This window comes from Thalassophryne amazonica, chromosome 9 (assembly GCF_902500255.1).
Source record: "Thalassophryne amazonica chromosome 9, fThaAma1.1, whole genome shotgun sequence".
Taxonomy (NCBI): domain Eukaryota; kingdom Metazoa; phylum Chordata; class Actinopteri; order Batrachoidiformes; family Batrachoididae; genus Thalassophryne; species Thalassophryne amazonica.
The window spans coordinates 89,078,034-89,100,944 of record NC_047111.1 but is presented as its reverse complement, the minus strand read 5'-3'; the positions used below and the strand labels follow the sequence as shown (position 1 = coordinate 89,100,944).

Genomic DNA, 22,911 nt, shown 5'->3' with positions numbered 1-22,911 from the left:
AACCTTTAAACACATGAGACATGTGAGACTAAGATGAAGTTTTGAAAAACAGCCCGACAACAGAGAGATGAAATTTTAATATGTTGGAGCATCGACACAGAGCTTCACAAACATAAATACCATGTGCTGCTGTGTAATAGTCAATTTTAGAAAGCTGATTTCTTAGCAAGCAGAGTGAGTGTCCGTTGGAATTTTTGCGCTGTTGTGAATGGTTTAGTTGTTGTTGCTCTCTGGTGTAGATGTAAGTCCACTAACTTTAGTTATAATCTTATTAAACATGACTGAAAGTTGTTCCGCACTAATGAAGCTGCAAAGGCCTATGGGTGCATGCTGGCGATGAGCTGGGAGGGAAAGCTGAGGGACGTGTTCATGCTGATGTCTCAGGTTCCCTATTTTGTCTCTGTGTGTGCATGTGTGTGTGTGAGTGTGTGTGTGGATCCTAACAGGGGGTATCCAATAGAGGATAAAATTAGGCCAGCTAGCCCTCATATTGCTGACCGAGCTGGTTGGCCAAAAAAAGCCTGGAGTAGCAACTAAGTGTTGAAGCAGAAGAGGAGCAGGAACACCGCTGAAATGGCCACAAAACGTAAGAAAATAAATCACAGTAGATTTATGCAAATCAGGGCAGGATATGGATGAATGAGTAGGAGATCTGAGCTTTCAGCTTGTGGATGAAACACGGGAGTTACACCAGCCAGCTTGTCTTTCATTGACTGGAGAGACGGACCGAACTGCACAAAGCTAAAGGATGGCTGATTGCAGATCTCACATTGTCTTGAGAAATAGTTTTTCTGTTATTATTGGTTTAATTATTTATATGATTACTGCTGTTATTATTATTCTTTTTTATTTAGACAAGTATGTGCTACATAAGCAAAACAAACTTGCTTTTTCTATTAATCTGGTGCATCAAGTTTAACCAAATTTGAATACATTTCTCTTCTTTATGTGGACACTTAAAATAGAAACTTACATGATAGTAGCATTTATTCTTTTGGAGTAAATGTGTAAACAATCTATTCATTCAGACACAGCATTTTACAAGCTACATATCTATATGTATGCCAAACTGTAGCAATAAAAGTATTTATTTTACACCCGGCTGACTCTTTCGTGTCTGTCTTGCGTTACAGTTGTGGATTTGGTGTACTGGCGGAACATGAGGACAACTGGTGTGGTGTTCACAGGGCTGGTCGTTGGTCTGGCCAGTCTGTTCCAGCTCAGTGCCATCACCGTGCTGTCCCACATCTGTCTCGGCATTATGTGTATTACCTTCCCTCTGCGCCTCTATTATAAACTGCTGGAACTAATGCGCTGGAACCCCGGGGTCCACCCTTTCCAGTGAGTCTGCTGCTGAGCTGCTCTTTATGAGGACTTTTTAAAAGTATGCTGCCCTTCTGGCCAAATGTTGGCCCTCATTTTTTCAATACTTAGTTTAATTTATGTGTATTTGTCTTCAGGTCCTGTCTGGATCATGACAGCACTCTGACAGACAAGGAGACTGTGATACTGGTGGAAGAAGTGGTGCTACTTATTGCATTCGCTGTCACAGAGCTCAAGCGGCTCCTTTTCATTGGCAGCATATTTGACTCAATCAAGGTTTGAATTTAGCTCGGGGGGGCATCAAAACATCAAGAGTAGTACAGTACAGTACTACGGAGGAATAAGGCAATTGTTTGTTTGCCCGATCTTGTCCTATACAGTTAAGTTGGTGGTTAACAAGCAAATTAGACATAAAGGTCATTATACCAATTCATACATGTTGTTATCCCAAGATTTATCTTGGCATATCTTGAATTGTTTGACAGTCTGTTCATGGACCACCTTTTCTGGCACAAAGATCCAGAGGTTTAATCACACTCTAACTGAGAAATGTTGGCACCTCGCTCGCTTCATTGCTTGTGATTTTAAACAGTCTAAACTAATGTCACCTCGTTATACTAGTGTTTTGTTGGAACATTTTCCCTTGGTCCACATTGTTAATTGCTACCTTAATTTTGAACATCTGGATCATATCTCCTCTTTTCCTTCTGTGGTACACAGTAGGCATGGTCTTTTCCTACCTCGGCATACCATTCATTCATAATGGCTCCTTCACACATAACGAATGAGGCCGAAAAAGGCCGAAATAAAAATGAATTGGCAAACCTTAAAAAAATCCAGCTGCTGTCAGGAGGGATAGGTGGTCAGACAGCTGTGTACGGATGCTGTACGATCCCGCGGCAATGGTTTCGTGCACGCGCGCGAACACAGTGCGAGAGGTGCGATACCATGTCTCACTCACACAGCAGCGGAAGCAATTAAATGTTGTACAAATGTACCTAAATCGAAGAAAATGTGTAAGGACCAAATAATGAGAGAGCAGAGAACATTATAAGAGCAGCTGGTAATGATGTGTAATTGATGCCCGATGACTTGATGGTCTTTGTTGACAATGACGAAACAAATGGATTTTGTTTTGTCTTTTAAAATATTTAATTCCTGTTATAAAGAGAAGACAATACAAAAATTATCGTCATTCTGTTCTTTTATGTTCATGAACCATGGCCTTGGACGTAAACAAGGAATTAATGAGCTGACATGAATGAATTGATGTGCTCATATCATGAACACATCAGCTGGCTGTGCGCATCCAGCTGTGTCTGCCCAATCGGCGCGCAGCGCGCCGAAGGACACCGCGTCATGTGGACTATAACTCACGTGAAGTATGTGACATTTGCCTCGCCAGCTCACTGCTCACATGATCAGATGGATATTTTCACATGGTGCAACCTGGCTGATGGTGTTTGCAGTGCGCACTAAGGCGCAGCTGAACACGTTCCAAAGGTGATATGTGTTTTTATTATTCACCATGTCATGAGATCATGACACATGTGCATTGCGGTGGTGTGTTGACAGGTGATGTTCTTCATGGCATGATATGTGTTCTACAGCTGTGACTAACAATGACACTGCGATCGGCTGCGACATGATGACCGGCTTGCCAGTAACATGCCCAGGTGTTCGAAGCAGCAAAGTGCTCAAATGAATGGGTTCATGGCTCCAGGATTTGGGGCAAATGAGCTGTCCACGCTGATCTTTCAATGAGGCTGTCAGTCAGGCTGTCACATGATGGACAGACCGTGTGGACGTTGTGATCGTGTGTCACGTGATGTGCCTGTCCAGTCAGATGGCGTGCTGGTGCTGTGACACACAGCTGGAGAAGCTGCGTTTTTATTTTTATCTCTGTTGTGGTGGTGTGGGTACACTGCTGCCCGGTGATTCCACCTCCAGTGGGACATGCCGGATATGCCATCATGGGTGTTCCACAGCTGTCAGCTGTTCCATCATGGACATGACAGCCGTCCAGATGTGTGCAATGCATTGGACAACAATGGTACTGCACTCCGGCCACTGTTGGAGCCTTCGCCACCTCAGCATGACCTCGACAATGTTGGATCGTGGTGTTTGTGGGGAGGAACGACACACTCACACAGCATTCTGTTGTCTGGGGGGGTGTTGGTGGGGGACACAACACAATCACATGCCATTTGTGTTGCTGTTGGGAGGGGGAACAGCACACTTACATGCCATTTGTGTTGCTTGGGGGTGGACATGACACACTGACCGCCCTTTGAGCTTTTGAACACCTGGACTGCAGCTCAAAAGTGGTGGCCTAGGAAGAGTCCTGGTGGTTCTGAACTTCTTCCATTTATGGATGATGGAGGCAACTGTGGTCATTGGGACCTTCAAAGCAGCAGAAATGTTTCTGTACCCTTTCCCAGATTTGTGCCTCAAGACAATCCTGTCTCAGAGGTCTACAGACAATTCTGGACAATGCAGACATGATTGTTGTACAAAAGCTTCACTGAGCTAGATGATGACTGGAATGCGGTTGAAGCAGAAACGAGGTGATAATCAGTGAACCGTGGCTGATGATGCATGCGCAGTAATGGCAGGGATAACGGGGAACGTTCGGTCGGTGACACAATCTGCTCAATGCAGGGGCGTAGGTTTGCATATGGACCATGGGGACAAGTCACAACCATTATTTTGGGATGGCAAAATAGTCCCTACCAATATTTAGCATTTTTGTTTATATAACAAAATCATTCACTATTTTTTTTTTGCGAACTCGATACTATAATTTTAGTCGTCACGTTTTGTGTTTTCGACGTGCCAGAGTGACAGGGTTACCCATGTTGCAATTTCATTGGCTCACGTTGTTCTCACATGGACGTAAACAAAGCGCATCTCGTGGCAGGCAGTGCTTAATTTGTAAAGTGGGAGGTCCCGGAGCGCAGAGGATGGGTGGCTCCGGTGCAGTGTTGCCAGATGTACGATAATTATCGTATTTGTACGATAGTTTTGCCCTCTGTACGATGTACGATCAATAATGGGAAAAAATCCAATATGTACGATAATTTCAGTTGGTTGCCCAAACACGCATCTCTCGCTGACACCCAAGAATCATTTTGCAGGCGTTGCACTCAGGCGGCATCAAAGACACAACACACACAGCTTTGGCCGCCCGGGACAACGTCATTTGAAAGCCCGCCCCCTCCATACAAAGTAATGAGTTCCCATCCAATCTGTGCCGTGACAGGAAGATTCCCCAACCAACATCATCTTTTTTTTTTTAAACTTTATTTCAACAAATGCAACAACAAACGAACAAAACACAAGAGCAAAGAGATATACAAGAAAAATAAAAAAAAATTCAAGTTCCTTATGGAGGTGTCAACATTTTTTCTGTGTTCAACAAAATCTGCACAAGTGGCCATGGCATCGGATGACGACAGCGACCTCGAGGTTTAATTCGACTCTTTCTAGTCTGGTAATTAACACGTTTGTGTCCCTTCACAGAAAAAAAAAAATCTTTCTAGTAGTGCGTTCTAGTTTCCCCATTACTATAATTACTGTTTAAAAATGTGACATAAAATTCTTTGGAAATTAAAAAAACAAAACAAAACGCTAAAATAGCTACGTTGTATGCGTTTTGTTTGTGTACGATCATTTCTCCCAAAATACGATAATTTTGAGGTTTTGGTACGATAGTTTCATATTTTATATCTGGCAACACTGCTCCGGTGCAGAAAAACAAGAAGGGCGGGGGGGAGGGGTTGCGAACAATGCTGTGCGCCACACTTAAAATAAACTGCACACCCACACACACCTTCACAAATGACACTAACATCCTGCCTTTTCCTCAGAAATTACTACATTTATGTTTGCTGTCTGTCTCTGTACTTTTTTGTCACTTTTGCGCTCTTTTTCATACTTTTGCCTCGTTTCAAAAGTCACCAAACGCACTTTACCGTAATATATGCAACATATAGCATACTGTTGGAAAGCACGGGTTCTTGGCTGGCTGTCAGTGTTAAATTTTTCAGAGTGAGGGCTTACATGAGAACTTACGGTAATGAGAATCAGCGGCGCATTAGTGTGAAACTTCCGTGTTTTTCCTCTGCGTTATGACATCACAGGCTTCGTTTACCGTAATATCAATCAATCAATCAATTTTTTTATATAGCGCCAAATCACAACAAACAGTTGCCCCAAGGCGCTTTATATTGTAAGGCAAGGCCATACAATAATTATGTAAAACCCCAACGGTCAAAACGACCCCCTGTGAGCAAGCACTTGGCTACAGTGGGAAGGAAAAACTCCCTTTTAACAGGAAGAAACCTCCAGCAGAACCAGGCTCAGGGAGGGGCAGTCTTCTGCTGGGACTGGTTGGGGCTGAGGGAGAGAACCAGGAAAAAGACATGCTGTGGAGGGGAGCAGAGATCGATCACTAATGATTAAATGCAGAGTGGTGCATACAGAGCAAAAAGAGAAAGAAACAGTGCATCATGGGAACCCCCCAGCAGTCTACGTCTATAGCAGCATAACTAAGGGATGGTTCAGGGTCACCTGATCCAGCCCTTTAGCAAAAAGGAAAGTTTTAAGCCTAATCTTAAAAGTAGAGAGGGTGTCTGTCTCCCTGATCTGAATTGGGAGCTGGTTCCACAGGAGAGGAGCCTGAAAGCTGAAGGCTCTGCCTCCCATTCTACTCTTACAAACCCTAGGAACTACAAGTAAGCCTGCAGTCTGAGAGCGAAGCGCTCTATTGGGGTGATATGGTACTACGAGGTCCCTAAGATAAGATGGGACCTGATTATTCAAAACCTTATAAGTAAGAAGAAGAATTTTAAATTCTATTCTAGAATTAACAGGAAGCCAATGAAGAGAGGCCAATATGGGTGAGATATGCTCTCTCCTTCTAGTCCCCGTCAGTACTCTAGCTGCAGCATTTTGAATTAACTGAAGGCTTTTTAGGGAACTTTTAGGACAACCTGATAATAATGAATTACAATAGTCCAGCCTAGAGGAAATAAATGCATGAATTAGTTTTTCAGCATCACTCTGAGACAAGACCTTTCTGATTTTAGAGATATTGTGTAAATGCAAAAAAGCAGTCCTACATATTTGTTTAATATGCGCTTTGAATGACATATCCTGATCAAAAATGACTCCAAGATTTCTCACAGTATTACTAGAGGTCAGGGTAATGCCATCCAGAGTAAGGATCTGGTTAGACACCATGTTTCTAAGATTTGTGGGGCCAAGTACAATAACTTCAGTTTTATCTGAGTTTAAAAGCAGGAAATTAGAGGTCATCCATGTCTTTATGTCTGTAAGACAATCCTGCAGTTTAGCTAATTGGTGTGTGTCCTCTGGCTTCATGGATAGATAAAGCTGGGTATCATCTGCGTAACAATGAAAATTTAAGCAATACCGTCTAATAATACTGCCTAAGGGAAGCATGTATAAAGTGAATAAAATTGGTCCTAGCACAGAACCTTGTGGAACTCCATAATTAACTTTAGTCTGTGAAGAAGATTCCCCATTTACGTGAACAAACTGTAATCTATTAGACAAATATGATTCAAACCACCGCAGCGCAGTGCCTTTAATACCTATGGCATGCTCTAATCTCTGTAATAAAATTTTATGGTCAACAGTATCAAAAGCAGCACTGAGGTCTAACAGAACAAGCACAGAGATGAGTCCACTGTCCGAGGCCATAAGAAGATCATTTGTAACCTTCACTAATGCTGTTTCTGTACTATGATGAATTCTAAAACCTGACTGAAACTCTTCAAATAGACCATTCCTCTGCAGATGATCAGTTAGCTGTTTTACAACTACCCTTTCAAGAATTTTTGAGAGAAAAGGAAGGTTGGAGATTGGCCTATAATTAGCTAAGATAGCTGGGTCAAGTGATGGCTTTTTAAGTAATGGTTTAATTACTGCCACCTTAAGAGCCTGTGGTACATAGCCAACTAACAAAGATAGATTGATCATATTTAAGATCGAAGCATTAAATAATGGTAGGGCTTCCTTGAGCAGCCTGGTAGGAATGGGGTCTAATAAACATGTTGATGGTTTGGATGAAGTAACTAATGAAAATAACTCAGACAGAACAATCGGAGAGAAAGAGTCTAACCAAATACCGGCATCACTGAAAGCAGTGATGCCGGTACACATATATATCATTGGAAATCCCCTTTTTTTTTAATTAGGTTGCCAGATACCTACAACTGCATCATTGATGAAGAGAATAAATTATACATGTTGGTTGCAAAAACTTTTTTTTTTTTTTGTTAGCTCCACAAGTATTTTTTTGTTGTCTTGTTCTCTCAGGTGTAGGCCTATAGAATAGATTCGTGATTTTGGGTGCAATTTTGTTATTTAAGCTATTTGTTTGTTTGCCTACACGCTTAATATTGTAAATAAAGTGTTAAATTATTCAGCATTATGTCGTCATATGTTATGTATTATGCTGTACTTGTGCGTCTAATGGTATGAGTGGGTTAGGGGGTGATGGTGGTGAGCAGGGGGGCCGGGGGGGTGGTATTGTCCCTACCAAAGCTGAGACCAAACCTACGCCCTTGGCTCAATGCAAGTGGTTTGCACCAATAAGAGTTGATGTCACACTATGTTGAGTTCATTTAGCTCTGTGATAGAGTATATTTCACTCTGTTTGGACTACGATCAAATGCTATCCCAGCAGAGTAAATTTTCCTCGGCAAAATTTTCTGCGTACACGTGAATTCTTAGTTTTTTATTTTTAATAAATTTGCAATAAATAAATAAATAAAAGTAAAAAACAAAAACAAAACTTTTTCACATTGTCATTATGGGGTATTATGTGTAGAATTTTGAGGGAAAAAAAAATTTCATCCATTTTGTAATAAGGTTGTAACATAACAAAATGTATAAAAAGTGCAGCACTGTGAATAGTTTCTGGATGCACTGTATACCCCAATGACTTTGACCATCACCCAAATGATTGACATGTGGCTGACCTTGCTATAGCAATTTTGGAATCCACCTAAGCTTGTCCCGCATTTGGTTTACATCCGGATGAAAATCAAATCCCTTTACCTTGACTTTGCATTTGAAAGGGTTTTGATCCATATTGTTATAATAGCATCATGTAGTTGCCATGCATTATGCCACCACTAGCCTTAATTGTTGACCCAAGGCAGGATGGATCCATGCTTTCATGTTCTTTGCACAATATGCTGGCCCTACATCTGCACTCGTAGAACGCAAACCTCTGCCAACACTAGTTTCCATAAAAGTTTACCTTGGAAAAAAAATTTCAAGGTGAAAGTCCTGTGACTTTTCATAAACTAAATTAGATGTGATCAAATGTTAGGAGAATGTATTTAGTTCATGTACTTGAATCAAAGTTTTCTGTGGTGGTGTCAGGGTTTTTTTTTCTCAACTTTTTCAATTTCTGAATTCTTTTCAGATCATTTTAACAGAACATTGGTTATCTCTGCTAAGCACCATTTGTCATTCCTTTTTGGCACTTGGTTTCCAACTGATAACTGGAAGAGAAACTGGCATAAAATTGGAACCTCCTTTCAATTTTGGTGGTGTAGGTAAATCCATAACAGAAAAATGAGAGTGACTGAGGCACTTTTGATTGAGATATAATGCAAAATGTACAATACTGTGGCTTTTCAATATTAAATGCAAATGTCCACAAGCTCCACAATCCGGATCAGCTCCAGCTCAAACTTTGTCATGTGATAGTGAGTGCCAGTCTGCACCTCACTTTCAAATATGAGAGTGGTTGGGGCATATTTGATGAAGATATAATTTAAAATATACATTAAACAGGGTTTTCAATGTTAAATTTAAATGGCCACAAAATCTGTAATCTGGATCAGATCTGGTATCGCAGACTGAACAGTCTCCCCATAAAAATTGGTTGGCCCTGCTTTCACTGCGCAATGTGCATGCGACATTTGGGACCACAGCAGCTCATCTGAGTCTGAGCTTCAGATATCCATCACTGAGGCAGATGATGACTGGAGTGCAGTTTTCATTTGAAACGTGGTGATAATTGGTGAACCGCGGCTGACACACAGAAATGACGAATGCACATAGAAGGCAGGGCAGGCCAATTTTTAGGGGGGACCATTTGGTCGGTGATACCAGATCAAACTTGTCAGTTGATAAAGGATACCATCCTACATAACACTGTCAAATATGAAAGAAATGTTATCTCTTTTTTTTTTACATAGTTATGAATATTTGAAAATTTGTTCAATGTTAAAGACTTTAACGTTTGACCTTGAAAATTGAATCAGTTCTTGTCTGTCAGGACATGAATCTTCAGTAAAACTTTCACAACAATGTATGAAAAATTGTGGGTTACAGGCTGTTCACAAACAAACACACAACCAAACAGACAAACAACCAAACCGATAAACAAACAAACAAATAGACAAACAGGGGAAAAAACATAAACTCCTCCAACTTTGTTGGTGGAGGTAAAAACTGCGCCTCAACAGATCAGGCAATGTGTTTCCAGTTTTCTGTTGTGTACATTTAGTGAGAGCCCGTGCACACTGTGTGCTCTTTTGATCCATATTGTTATAATAGCATCATGTAGTTGCCACGCATTATGCCACCACTAGCAGCAGGATCTGATGGGATCCGAGGCTGCTGAGGACCTGTGCAGATGAACTCTGTGAGGTCCTCAGCCACATCTTCAACAAGAGCCTCAGCCTGGGGGTGGTCCCCACCTTGTGGAAGACCTCCTGTGTGGTCCTGGTTCCCAAAACACCGCATGCCAAGGAACTGGCCCACTACAGACCAGTTGCCCTGACCTCACACCTCATGAAGACCATGGAGCGGCTCGTCTAATCTCACCTCTGCACTGTGGTGAGCAACACACTGGACCTGCTGCAGTTCACCTACAGGCCCAACATCCTGGAGACCGGCGGGAGCGCTGTGAGAGTCATGTTCTTTGATTTCTCCAGCGCTTTTAACACCATCAGACTGGCGCTGCTGCGGGGGAAGCTGGAGGACGCAGGTGTGGATGGACATCTCGCCGCCTGGACCATCGACTACCTCACTGACTGCCCGCAGTACGTGCGGCTGCGTGGCTGTCAGTCTGAGGTAGTAAGGTGCAGCACCGGGGCCCCCCAGGGCACCGTCCTCTCGCCTTTCCTCTTCACCCTTTACACCTCGGACTTCACCTACAACACGGACAGCTGCCATCGCCAGAAGTTCTCTGATGACTCCACCATTGTGGGTCGTGTGTCTGAGGGGAACGAGCTGGAGTACCGGTCGGTCATCACAGACTTCATGGACTGGTGTGAGCACAACCACTTGTGTCTCAACACCAGTAAGACGAAGGAGATGGTGATCGCCTTCAGGAGGAAACCACCACCTCATCCACCGGTGAACATCCAGGAGGAGGACATAAAGACTGTGGACAGTTTCAAATACCTGGGTGTTCACCTCAACAACAAACTGGACTGGACTCACAACACCGACGCCCTGTACAGAAAAGGCCAGAGTCGCCTCCACCTCCTGAGGAGACTGAGATCCTTTGGAGTGAGCAGGCCTCTGCTTAAGACCTTCTATGACTCTGTTGTAGCCTCTGCTCTCCTCTATGCTGTCGTCTGTTGAGCCCCGGGCAGCACAGAGCGGGAGAGAAAGAGACTGAACAAGGTGGTCAGGAAGTCCAGCTCTGTCCTGGGCTATTCTCTGGACTCTCTGGAGGAGGTGGCTGAGAGGAGGGTGTTAGCCAGGTTCAAATCCATCATGGACAACTCCTCTTAAGCTCTGCACCAGACTGTAGTGGAGCTGAGCAGCTCGTTCAGTGACAGACTGAGGCACCCTCAGTGCAAGAAGGAACGATCGTTCCTCCCTGCTGCTGTCAGACTGTACAATAACACTGTGAAATAACCACATGCAATAATATGTCCACAAATCATGTGCAATAACAACTTGTTTACAAATTCACCTTATCACATCCAAATTCCACTTCACATATTGTAAATAAGATGCTCCTATTTTTTAACTCCAGTCATGTTTTATATATATATATATATATATATATATATATATATATATATATATATATATATATATATATATATATATATATAAAATTTCTACCCCATTTTATTATTTTATTGTATTGTTACATTATTATTATTGCTTATCTTTCTTTGCACATGCTGTTTGATGCACATTTTCCTCTACTCGCACTCATCTTGTGTGTTTTTTAAGAGCTGACATAACATGTTAATTTCTCCACTGTGAGATCAATAAAGTCTTATCTTGTCTTATCTTAACTGATAGGAGTGATACTGGAGTGAGGTTTTCTGCTCCTGCAGCCCATCTGCTTCACGGTTCAGAGTGCTGTTCAGTCAAAGATTTTCTTCTGCATAACGCAGACGTAATGAGCAGCTGTTTGAGGTGCTGTTGTTCTTCTATCAGCTTGGACCAGTCCGGACATTACTCTCTGGACCCCCATAGAACCTACTGCTCACTGTATGGTTCTACTTTTTGGGCCATTCTCTGTAGCCATTGCTATGTGGGAAAATCCAGTTTTTTAACAACTTTACAAAAATCAGTCCATCTGATGCCAATAACATGCTGTATTCAAAGCCACCTAAATCACCTTTCCTCTCCATTCTGCTGCTGGGTTTGAACTTCAGCAGATCCTCCTGACTATGTCTACCTCAACATGTTATCCATCCATATGTATCTGCTGCACCCACAGCTGGTTAGTCCAGTCTGGTGTTCCCGCGGTCTCTATTGTCTGAGCACTCCTGACTTAATTAATTAATTAATAGTAGGTGGAGCAGGGAGAGTTGCAAAGCATGCAGGGCAGGTAAACCTTGGGAGCACAGCTGGTCACCCTTCCATACTCAAATACATTGAGTTTCTACCATACGACTGGTTGATTAGATACTGCATTTGATTTAATCAGCAGTGGAACGTTTGTACCTATTGGAGTGCCCAGCATGCATAGACTCCGGTACCCTCACCCCCCCGTGCCCTTCAATGGACAACTTTCAAGATGCGCCGCCATCTTGAAACCAACACTTCCGGTTAGTGAGCCTCTCACTCGCGTGTTTGGCATCATTAGAAACACCTGCTCAGCTGTCAGATTTCCAGGGAGTGAAATGGCCACTGGAGACAAATACTACGCCGTATCCGAAAGTAATTTTGTTGTCGTTGTTGTTCACCCACAAGGAATGAGAAGGAGTGCTGCAGTGGTGTGAATATTGATGTAAAGCCCCAGTCACACGGCACTAATGAAGGACACTGAAGCCAAAACAATAACTCTGGACTTACGTTGACTTTTCAGAGACATCATTTAACCATCATCCAGCTTCATTCCTGTACGAATCCTGACGACAACTTCAATTTGTCCATATTCCGTTTTGCTTTCTGTCTTGACAGTTCCTCATCGTTCACGTAATTCCCGTACCGTCAGCGTTCTGTGTGACTGTCATCCAACTTCGTCCAACATCCCATGTCCGGCGTCTTGCATGAACATTGTGCGCACACACACAAACGTCTGTGGCGTGCAGCCGTCTGTGGCGCACAGCCTCTCCAGCCAAAGACGGCATGCGAACAGCTGTTTTGTTTTGGCTTCACTGTCCTTCATTAGTGCAGTGTGACCGGGGCTTCATTGCTAGGAAAGTTCAATGACCAAAATGCCAACATTCTAGGCGCAATGAACATCTTTTCACTGTTATTTGATTTTTTGGTGTGACTGACATCGCTATTCAAGTATTCAAAAGGCTGTTCCTACCACCACACAACAACAATCACACATGAGAAAGTTTCTTTACAGTTATTGTTATTGAATGAAACCGCGTCTTCTCCCTAACTGGATAGAGTTGAGACGTCATCACACATGCGCGTAGGCACTGTCTAGCAAGATCTTGAAAATCCCCCATTGGAATAAGGAGTTTTAGAAAATGGATGGATGGAGTTTATTGTTGCTGTTGGTAGTTTATATTGTTTAAAAACCTCAAAAACACAAGTAATTTTCAATTCCTGAGTAACATTTCTACCAAGTTTCATACAAATTAGTACAACATAGACAAACACATACAAAATTATTTTTAATAGACCTGTCAAAGGACAGACAAAGATGTATGCTTTTTGTTGGTTTGCTTGTTTTTAAACCAACATAAACACAAGGTCACACCTTTTGATTACACTGATTAGTGAGCCAAGATGTGCAGTATTTTTTTTTTTCACCAGTCAAATCTGATGCTTCACATGGCTAGAAGTGACTTAATGTCATGGTACGATTAACTTTAATTTTATTCTGTATCTATTTTGAAGTAAAATGGAAGCTGCTCGTGTGCTCTTTCGTTTCAGTTTGTTGCCCTACTCTATCTGCTGACTTACATTGGCATCCTAACAAACGGACTGACTCTGATGATAACTGGTGAGTCGCATGTTAAATGTCCTCACATATTCACACACATCCCTAATAAATTAGATTTCTAACATCTTACTGTTCTGATATGTATCTTTCACATCTGTTACATTTGTTCATTGGCTTCATCATTTCTCACCGAGGGAACAGGAGAAGATACAGTTGTATGTAAAAGTTTGGGCAACCCTGTTGATTTCCATGATTTTCCTTTATAAATCACTGGTTGTTTGGATCAGCAATTTCAGTTAACTATATCATATAGCGGACAAACACAGTGATATTTGAGAAGTGAAATGAAGTTTATAGGATTTACAGAAAGTGTTCAATAATTCTTTAAACAAAATTAGGCAGGTGCATAAATTTGGGCACCCCAACAGAAAAATACATAAATATTTAGTAGATCCTCCTTTTGCAGAAATAACAGCCTCTAAACAATTTCAATTTCAATTTATTTTCATTTATATAGAGCCAAATCACAACAGAGTTGCCTCAAAGCGCTTCACACAGGTAAGGTCTAACCTTACCAACCCCCAGAGCAACAGTGGTAAGGAAAAACTCCCTCTAAGGAAGAAACCTCAAGCAGCCCAGACTCAAAGGGGTGACCCTCTGCTTGGGTCATGCTACAAACATAAATTACAGAACAATTCACGGACAAATATACAAGAAATGCTATTGGCGCACAGGACAGGAGCATCGCCAACACGAATACAACTCCCATCTCTGGATGGAGCTGCACCTTAATCAACTCAATCAATCAACCAACTTTTTTCTTATATAGCGCCAAATCACAACAAACAGTTGCCCCAAGGCGCTCCATATTGTAAGGCAAGGCCATACAATAATTATGAAAAACCCCAACGGTCAAAACGACCCCCTATGAGCAAGCACTTGGCCACAGTGGGAAGGAAAAACTCCCTTTTAACAGGAAGAAACCTCCAGCAGAACCAGGCTCAGGGAGGGGCAGTCTTCTGCTGAGACTGGTTGGGGCTGAGGGAAAAAACCAGGAAAAAGACATGCCGTGAAGGGGGGCAGAGATCGATCACTAATGGTTAAATGCAGAGTGGTGCATACGGAGCAAAAAGAGAAAGAAACAGTGCATCATGGGAACCCCCCCACAATCTACGTCTAAAGCAGCATAACCAAGGGATGGTCCAGGGTCACCCGATCCAGCCCTAACTATAAGCCTTAGCGAAAAGGAAAGTTTTAAGCCTAATCTTAAAAGTAGAGAGGGTATCTGTCTCCCTGATCTGAATTGGGAGCTGGTTCCACAGGAGAGGAGCCTGAAAGCTGAAGGCTCTGCCTCCCATTCTACTCTTACAAACCCTAGGAACTACAAGTAAGCCCGCAGTCTGAGAGCGAAGCGCTCTAATGGGGTAATATGGTACTACGAGGTCCCTAAGATAAGATGGGACCTGATTATTCAAAACCTTATAAGTAAGAAGAAGAATTTTAAATTCTATTCTAGAATTAACAGGAAGCCAATGAAGAGAGGCCAACACGGGTGAGATATGCTCTCTCCTGCTAGTCCCCGTCAGTACTCTAGCTGCAGCATTCTGAACCAACTGAAGGCTTTTTAGGGAACTTTTAGGACAACCTGATAATAAAGAATTACAATAGTCCAGCCTAGAGGAATAAATGCATGAATTCGTTTTTCAGCATCACTCTGAGACAAGACCTTTCTGATTTTAGAGATATTGCGTAAATGCAAAAAGGCAGTCCTACATATTTGTTTAATATGCGCTTGAATGACATATCCTGATCAAAAATGACTCCAAGATTTCTCACAGTATTACTAGAGATCAGGGTAATGCCATCCAGAGTAACGATCTGGTTAGACACCATGCTTCTAAGATTTGTGGGGCCAAGTACAATAACTTCAGTTTTATCTGAGTTTAAAAGCAGGAAATTAGAGGTCATCCATGTCTTTATGTCTGTAAGACAATCCTGCAGTTTAGCTAATTGGTGTGTATCCTCTGGCTTCATGGATAGATAAAGCTGGGTATCATCTGCGTAACAATGAAAATTTAAGCAATACCGTCTAATAATACTGCCTAAGGGAAGCATGTATAAAGTGAATAAAATTGGTCCTAGCACAGAACCTTGTGGAACTCCATAATTAACTTTAGTCTGTGAAGAAGATTCCCCATTTACGTGAACAAACTGTAATCTATTAGACAAATATGATTCAAACCACCGCAGCGCAGTGCCTTTAATACCTATGACATGCTCTAATCTCTGTAATAAAATTTTATGGTCAACAGTATCAAAAGCAGCACTGAGGTCCAACAGAACAAGCACAGAGATAAGTCCACTGTCCGAAGCCATAAGAAGATTATTTGTAACCTTCACTAATGCTGTTTCTGTACTATGATGAATTCTAAAACCTGACTGAAACTCTTCAAATAGACCATTCCTCTGCAGGTGATCAGTTAGCTGTTTTACAACTACCCTCTCAAGAATCTTTGAGAGAAAAGGAAGGTTGGAGATTGGCCTATAATTAGCTAAGATAGCTGGGTCAAGTGATGGCTTTTTAAGTAATGGTTTAATTACTGCCACCTTAAAGGCCTGTGGTACATAACCAACTAACAAAGATAGATTGATCATATTTAAGATTGAAGCATTAAATAATGGTAGGACTTCCTTGAGCAGCCTGGCAGGAATGGGGTCTAATAAACATGTTGATGGTTTGGATGAAGTAACTAATGAAAATAACTCAGACAGAACAATCGGAGAGAAAGAGTCTAACCAAATACCGGCATCACTGAAAGCAGCCAAAGATAACGATACATCTTTGGGATGGTTATGAGTAATTTTTTCTCTAATAGTCAAAATTTTGTTAGCAAAGAAAGTCATAAAGTCATTACTAGTTAAAGTTAATGGAATACTCAGCTCAATAGAGCTCTGACTCTTTGTCAGCCTGGCTACAGTGCTGAAAAGAAACCTGAGGTTATTCTTATTTTCTTCAATTAGTGATGAGTAGAAAGATGTCCTAGCTTTACGGAGGGCTTTTTTATAGAGCAACAAACTCTTTTTCCAGGCTAAGTGAAGATCTTCTAAATTAGTGAGATGCCATTTCCTCTCCAACTTACGGGTTATCTGCTTTAAGCTACGAGTTTGTGAGTTATACCACGGAGTCAGACACTTCTGAGTTAAAGCTCTCTTTTTCAGAGGAGCTATAGCATCCAAAGTTGTCTTCAAAGAGGATGTAAAACTATTGACGAGATACTCTAACTCCCTTACAGAGTTTAGGTAGCTACTCTGCTCTGTGTTGGTATATGACATTAGAGAACATAAAGAAGGAATCATATCCTTAAACCTAGTTACAGCGCTTTCTGAAAGACTTCTAGTGTAATGAAACTTATTCATAAGTCAGAACAAGATCTAAGATATGATTAAAGTGGTGGGTGGACTCATTTACTTTTTGAGCAAAGCCGATAAGTCAGAACAAGATCTAAGATATGATTAAAGTGGTGGGTGGACTCATTTACTTTTTGAGCAAAGCCGATAGAGTCTAATAATAGATTAAATGCAGTGTTGAGGCTGTCATTCTCAGCATCTGTGTGGATGTTAAAATCGCCCACTATAATTATCTTATCTGAGCTAAGCACTAAGTCAGACAAAAGGTCTGAAAATTCACAGAGAAACTCACAGTAACGACCAGGTGGACGATAGATAATAACAAATAAAACTGGTTTTTGGGACTTCCAATTTGGATGGACAAGACTAAGAGTCAAGCTTTCAAATTAATTAAAGCTCTGTCTAGGTTTTTGATTAATTAATAAGCTGGAATGGAAGATTGCTGCTAATCCTCCGCCACGGCCCGTGCTACGAGCATTCTGACAGTTAGTGTGACTCGGGTGTGTTGACTCATTTAAACTAACATATTCATCCTGCTGTAACCAGGTTTCTGTTAGGCAGAATAAATCAATACGTTGATCAATTATTATATCATTTACCAACAGGGACTTAGAAGAGAGAGACCTAATGTTTAATAGACCACATTTAACTGTTTTAGTCTGTGGTGCAATTGAAGGTGCTATATTATTTTTTCTTTTTGAATTTTTATGCTTAAATAGATTTTTGCTGGTTATTGGTGGTCTGGGAGCAGGCACCGTCTCTACGGGGATGGGGTAATGAGGGGATGGCAGGGGAGAGAAGCTGCAGAGAGGTGTATAAGACCACAGCTCTACCTCCTGGTCCCAACGCTGGACAGTCACAGTTTGGAGGATCCAAGAAAATTGGCCAGATTTCTAGAAATGAGAGCTGCTCCATCTAAAGTGGGATGGATGCCGTCTCTCCTAACAAGACCAGGTTTTCCCCAGAAGCTTTGCCAATTATCTATGAAGCCCACCTCATTTTTTGGACACCACTCAGACAGCCAGCAATTCAAGGAGAACATGCGGCTAAACATGTCACTCCCGGTCTGATTGGGGAGGGGCCCAGAGAAAACTACAGAGTCCGACATTGTTTTTGCAAAGTTACAGACCGATTTAATGTTAATTTTAGTGACCTCCGATTGGCGTAACCGAGTGTCATTACTGCCGACGTGAATTACAATCTTACCAAATTTACGCTTAGCGTTAGCCAGCAATTTCAAATGTCCTTCGATGTTGCCTGCTCTGGCCCCCGGAAGACAATTGACAATGGTTGCTGGTGTCGCTAACTTCACATTTCTCAAAACAGAGTCGCCAATAACCAGAGTTTGATCCTCGGCGGGTGTGTCGTCGAGTGGGGAAAAACGGTTAGAGATGTGAACGGGTTGGCGGTGTACACGGGGCTTCTGTTTAGGGCTACGCTTCCTCCTCACAGTCACCCAGTCAGCCTGCTTTCCCGACTGCCCGGGATCTGCCAGGGGGGAACTAACGGCGGCTAAGCTACCTTGGTCCGCACCGACTACAGGGGCCTGGCTAGCTGTAGAATTTTCCACGGTGCGGAGCCGAGTCTCCAATTCGCCCAGCCTGGCCTCCAAAGCTACGAATAAGCTGCACTTATTACAAGTACCGTTACTGCTAAAGGAGGCCAAGGAACAGAGAGAAAAAACAGAATCAGACATCAGTAAGACAAAAAAATACTGTATAATTTGCCAGCATTAAACAACAAGAAAAACAGAAATACTAAGGCGATTGCCGGCCACTAGCCCTAAACTTCACTAAAAGACCCAGAATTTAGGTGACGTTGAGGTCACAGCCTGCTCCAATTACTAATAAATGAATTATAATAGTAAAAAGCGTAAAACAAAACTGTGCCAGTATGCTAGCCATATGAAAGAGAAAATAAGTGCGTCTTAAGTCTGGACTTGAAAATCTCCACAGAATCTGACTGTTTTATTGACGCAGGGAGGTCATTACACAGAACAGGGGCACGATAAGAGAAAGTTCTGTGACCTGCAGACTTCTTATTCACCTTAGGGACACAAAGTAGTCCTGCCCCCTGAGAACGTAAAGCCCGAGCCGGTATGTAAGGTTTAATTAGGTCAGCTAGGTAGAGAGGTGCCAGTCCATGAATAATTTTATAGGTTAGTAGCAGAACCTTAAAATATGATCTCACTGGGACAGGAAACCAGTGAAGGGATGCCAAAATGAGTGTAATGTGGTTGTACTTTCTGCTTTGTGTCAAAAGTCTGGCTGCAGCATTTTGAACCAATTGGAGACGCCTAATACCAGACTGTGGTAAACCAGAAAATAGAACATTGCAGTAGTCCAATCTAGAAGAGATAAATGAATGGATCAGGGTCTCAGCATCAGCCATAGACAGGATGGGGATGAATCTTCGCTATATTTCGCAGGTGGAAGAAAGCAGTCCTAGTAATATTTTTAATGTGGAGGCCAAAGGACAACAGAGGATCAAAAATTACCCCAAGGTTCCTCAATTTGTCAGTGTGATGTATGACACACGAGCCGAGGCTGAGCGTTAACTGGTCAAATTGATGCCGATGTCTCACTGGACCAAGAACCATCATTTCAGTCTTATCAGTGTTCAAAAGTAGGAAGTTTCTAGACATCCAACTTCTCACTGCTGCAAGGCAATCTTCTAAGGATTTTATGTGAATGAGATTACCAGCAGTTTTCGGCATGTATAACTGAGTATCATCTGCATAGCAGTGAAAGGTAATCCCAGAATGCTGCAATATGTGCCCAAGGGGTGCTATATAAAGGGAGCAAAGCAGGGGGCCTAAGACGGACCCCTGTGGAACCCCGAATTTCATGTCACTAAGGTTAGAGGTAGTGTTACTGTACAAAACACAGTGAGAACGACTGGTCAAGTATGACGTCAGCTATGCAAGGGCACTCCCAGTAATCCCAAAATGATTTTCCAGCCTATCAAGTAGAATATGATGATCCACTGTATCAAATGCAGCACTGAGATCTAACAGCAACAGAACCGTAGTGGTGTCCGAATCCATTGTAAGCAGATCATCATTCACCACTTTAATGAGAGCCATCTCTGTGGAATATTTTCTAAAAGGAGACTGCAGTGGCTCAAAGAGATTATTCTCAGTAAGATAGTCTACAAGCTACCGTGACACCACTTTTTTCAGAATTTTAGAGAAAAATGATAGATTTGATATCGGCTGATAGTTTTTCAGTACACTAGGGTCAAAATTAGGTTTCTTAATGGTTTAATCACTGCAGATTTGAAACATTTAGGAACAGATCCAGAAGTTAAGGAAAGCTTAATAATTACCAGGACAGTCGGCCCGAGTGGGCCACAGGTCCTTAAACAGTTTTGTTGGTATAGACTCAAATAAACAGGTTGTGCTTTCTGTTGACATTACGAGTTTTGTCAGCATGCCTAGTGAGATACTATCAAATTCTTTAAATCTAGGCCATACCTCAGTAGTGGCGCCCACTTCAATAGCAGGGTGTAGTGGCTGGATTAAGGCATGGCGCCTAGCAGCTGACTTAGAACTGGTGCGGACCAGGGGAATCCGACTGTTTAATTAAAACGACCAAGCAGAGGGAAAAAAATATGGACCCACTCAATTCTGAGGAATAAATTATGGAATCACCCTGTAAATTTTCATCCCCAAAACTAACACCTGCATCAAATCAGATCTGCTCGTTAGTCTGCATCTAAAAAGGAGCGATCACACCTTGGAGAGCTGTTGCACCAAGTGGACTGACATGACTCCAACACGAGAGATGTCAATTGAAACAAAGGAGAGGATTATCAAACTCTTAAAAGAAGGTAAATCATCACGCAATGTTGCAAAAGATGTTGGGTGTTCACAGCCTGCTGTACCCACCCGGAAACCGAACGTTCTTTGAATGTTCATTGAACGTTTGCATGTGAACATTCAATGAACATTATGCAAACATTCACAAACACCATATGAACAGTTGCAGCAGAACATTAAATGAACATTTGTAGAATGTTTGAATATGAACATTACCTGTCCTCATTCTTTGTTCATATGATGTTCGTGCAATGTTCTTGCTCAGTTACCTACAAGTTTTGTAATTGTTCCTAGTGAGAACAAAAAAGTAAAACAAACTTCATAAATGTTTTAAAATTCAATAGGTTTTATTCCAATAGTGACTTGCAATGTGGAATTCACATATAAAATCAACACTGCAGAAACTTTTGAAATCACTTAATTGATAGATTAAATAATGGAATTCATCTTTACAGAATTAAACATCATTGCTCAAAAAGCACATAAAATGAAAATTTTTCAACTTTACAAAAGATTTCTTAAGCGGTAAACCACAAACGCTACTCCAGACATAAGAATAAATCTTCTAGAATAAATAATGAAACCTAAAAAAAAAAAAAAAAAAAAAAATCATCTATTGATCTACATACAACTGATAATACACATTTTAGGAGCAAAAATAAATTCAACTTAAACATAAATCACTGCTTGAAACAAAAACTACAACAATCAACTTTTTTTTTTTATATAGCGCCAAATCACAACAAACAGTTGCCCCAAGGCGCTTCATATTGTAAGGCAAGGCCATACAATAATTATGAAAAACCCCAACGGTCAAAACGACCCCCTGTGAGCAAGCACTTGGCTACAGTGGGAAGGAAAAACTCCCTTTTAACAGGAAGAAACCTCCAGCAGAACCAGGCTCAGGGAGGGGCAGTCTTCTGCTGAGACTGGTTGGGGCTGAGGGAGAGAACCAGGAAAAAGACATGCTGTGGAGGGGAGCAGAGATCAATCACTAATGATTAAATGCGGAGTGATGCATACAGAGCAAAAAGAGAAAGAAACAGTGCACCATGGGAACCCCCCCACAGTCTACGTCTAAAGCAGCATAACCAAGACATCTGCATACAATTAATAAAAATCATATTTAAGAGCAAAACTGCAGTTTTAACACAAACATTATCAATAAATTCCCTGAGAAAATTCCTATGAAAAAATATTCTAAGTTTTTAATCACAGATTTGAAGACTCAGTATGACAGTCAGATACGACAATGCAATTGAATACACCATTTTTAAGTGTGAAACTGAACAGTTTAACACAAACATATTACAATCAATAAATTTCCTGAGGAAATTCACATGACGAAAAAAATATACAAAAATACAAAATTATTCATTCAAATTATGTTTGATCCCCAGAGAAAAGGTTTCTCTGGAAGTAAAATTAAATTTTATCAAAAATATTCCACGTACAATGCAAATTAAATGCTGCTGCTAATCTGCCCATAAGCTTTGATATTACAGAATATAAACACCCTCATATCATATAAAATACCCTCAGCCGTATGAGCAGTCTTCTTAATAATTACTTAATTGGTATCCCGGTGCTAAGTGTAATGTAATATATATATATATATATATATATATATATATATATATATATATATATATACACACACACATATACATATATATACACACATATACATATATATACACACATATACATATATATACACACACACATATACATATATATACACACATATACATATATATACACACACACACACACACAGGTGGGGCCAAAAGTTTACATACCCTGGCAAAAGTTTTTTTTGCCCATTTTTCAGAGAATATGAACGATAAAAACTTTTTTGTTCATGGTTCGTGGTTGGGTGAAGCCATTTATTGGCAAACAACAGTGTTTACTCTTTTCAAATCATGACAACACAAACTACCCAAATGAACCTGATCAAAAGTTTACATACCCCTGTTCTTAATACCGT

The 22,911-nt window shown here is 41.3% G+C and overlaps 1 protein-coding gene across 1 annotated transcript; it reads left to right on the top strand.

Moving 5' to 3' along the window:
• Window positions 1-512: 512 nt before the first annotated feature.
• Window positions 513-21,215, top strand: rtn2b (reticulon 2b). The gene is made up of 5 exons (XM_034179099.1): window positions 513-586; window positions 1,134-1,341; window positions 1,461-1,599; window positions 13,684-13,753; window positions 21,187-21,215. The coding sequence occupies exons 1-5, from the start codon at window positions 574-576 to the stop codon at window positions 21,213-21,215; spliced, it is 459 nt and encodes a 152-aa protein (XP_034034990.1). The 5' UTR covers window positions 513-573.
• Window positions 21,216-22,911: the final 1,696 nt, after the last annotated feature.

Excerpts from the sequence above, each read along its gene's own strand:
- rtn2b (XM_034179099.1), top strand. Across the intron at positions 1,600-13,683 it reads GCATATTTGACTCAATCAAG|TTTGTTGCCCTACTCTATCT; the intron begins GTTTGAATTTAG and ends CTTTCGTTTCAG. Across the intron at positions 13,754-21,186 it reads ACTGACTCTGATGATAACTG|TTACCTACAAGTTTTGTAAT; the intron begins GTGAGTCGCATG and ends GTTCTTGCTCAG.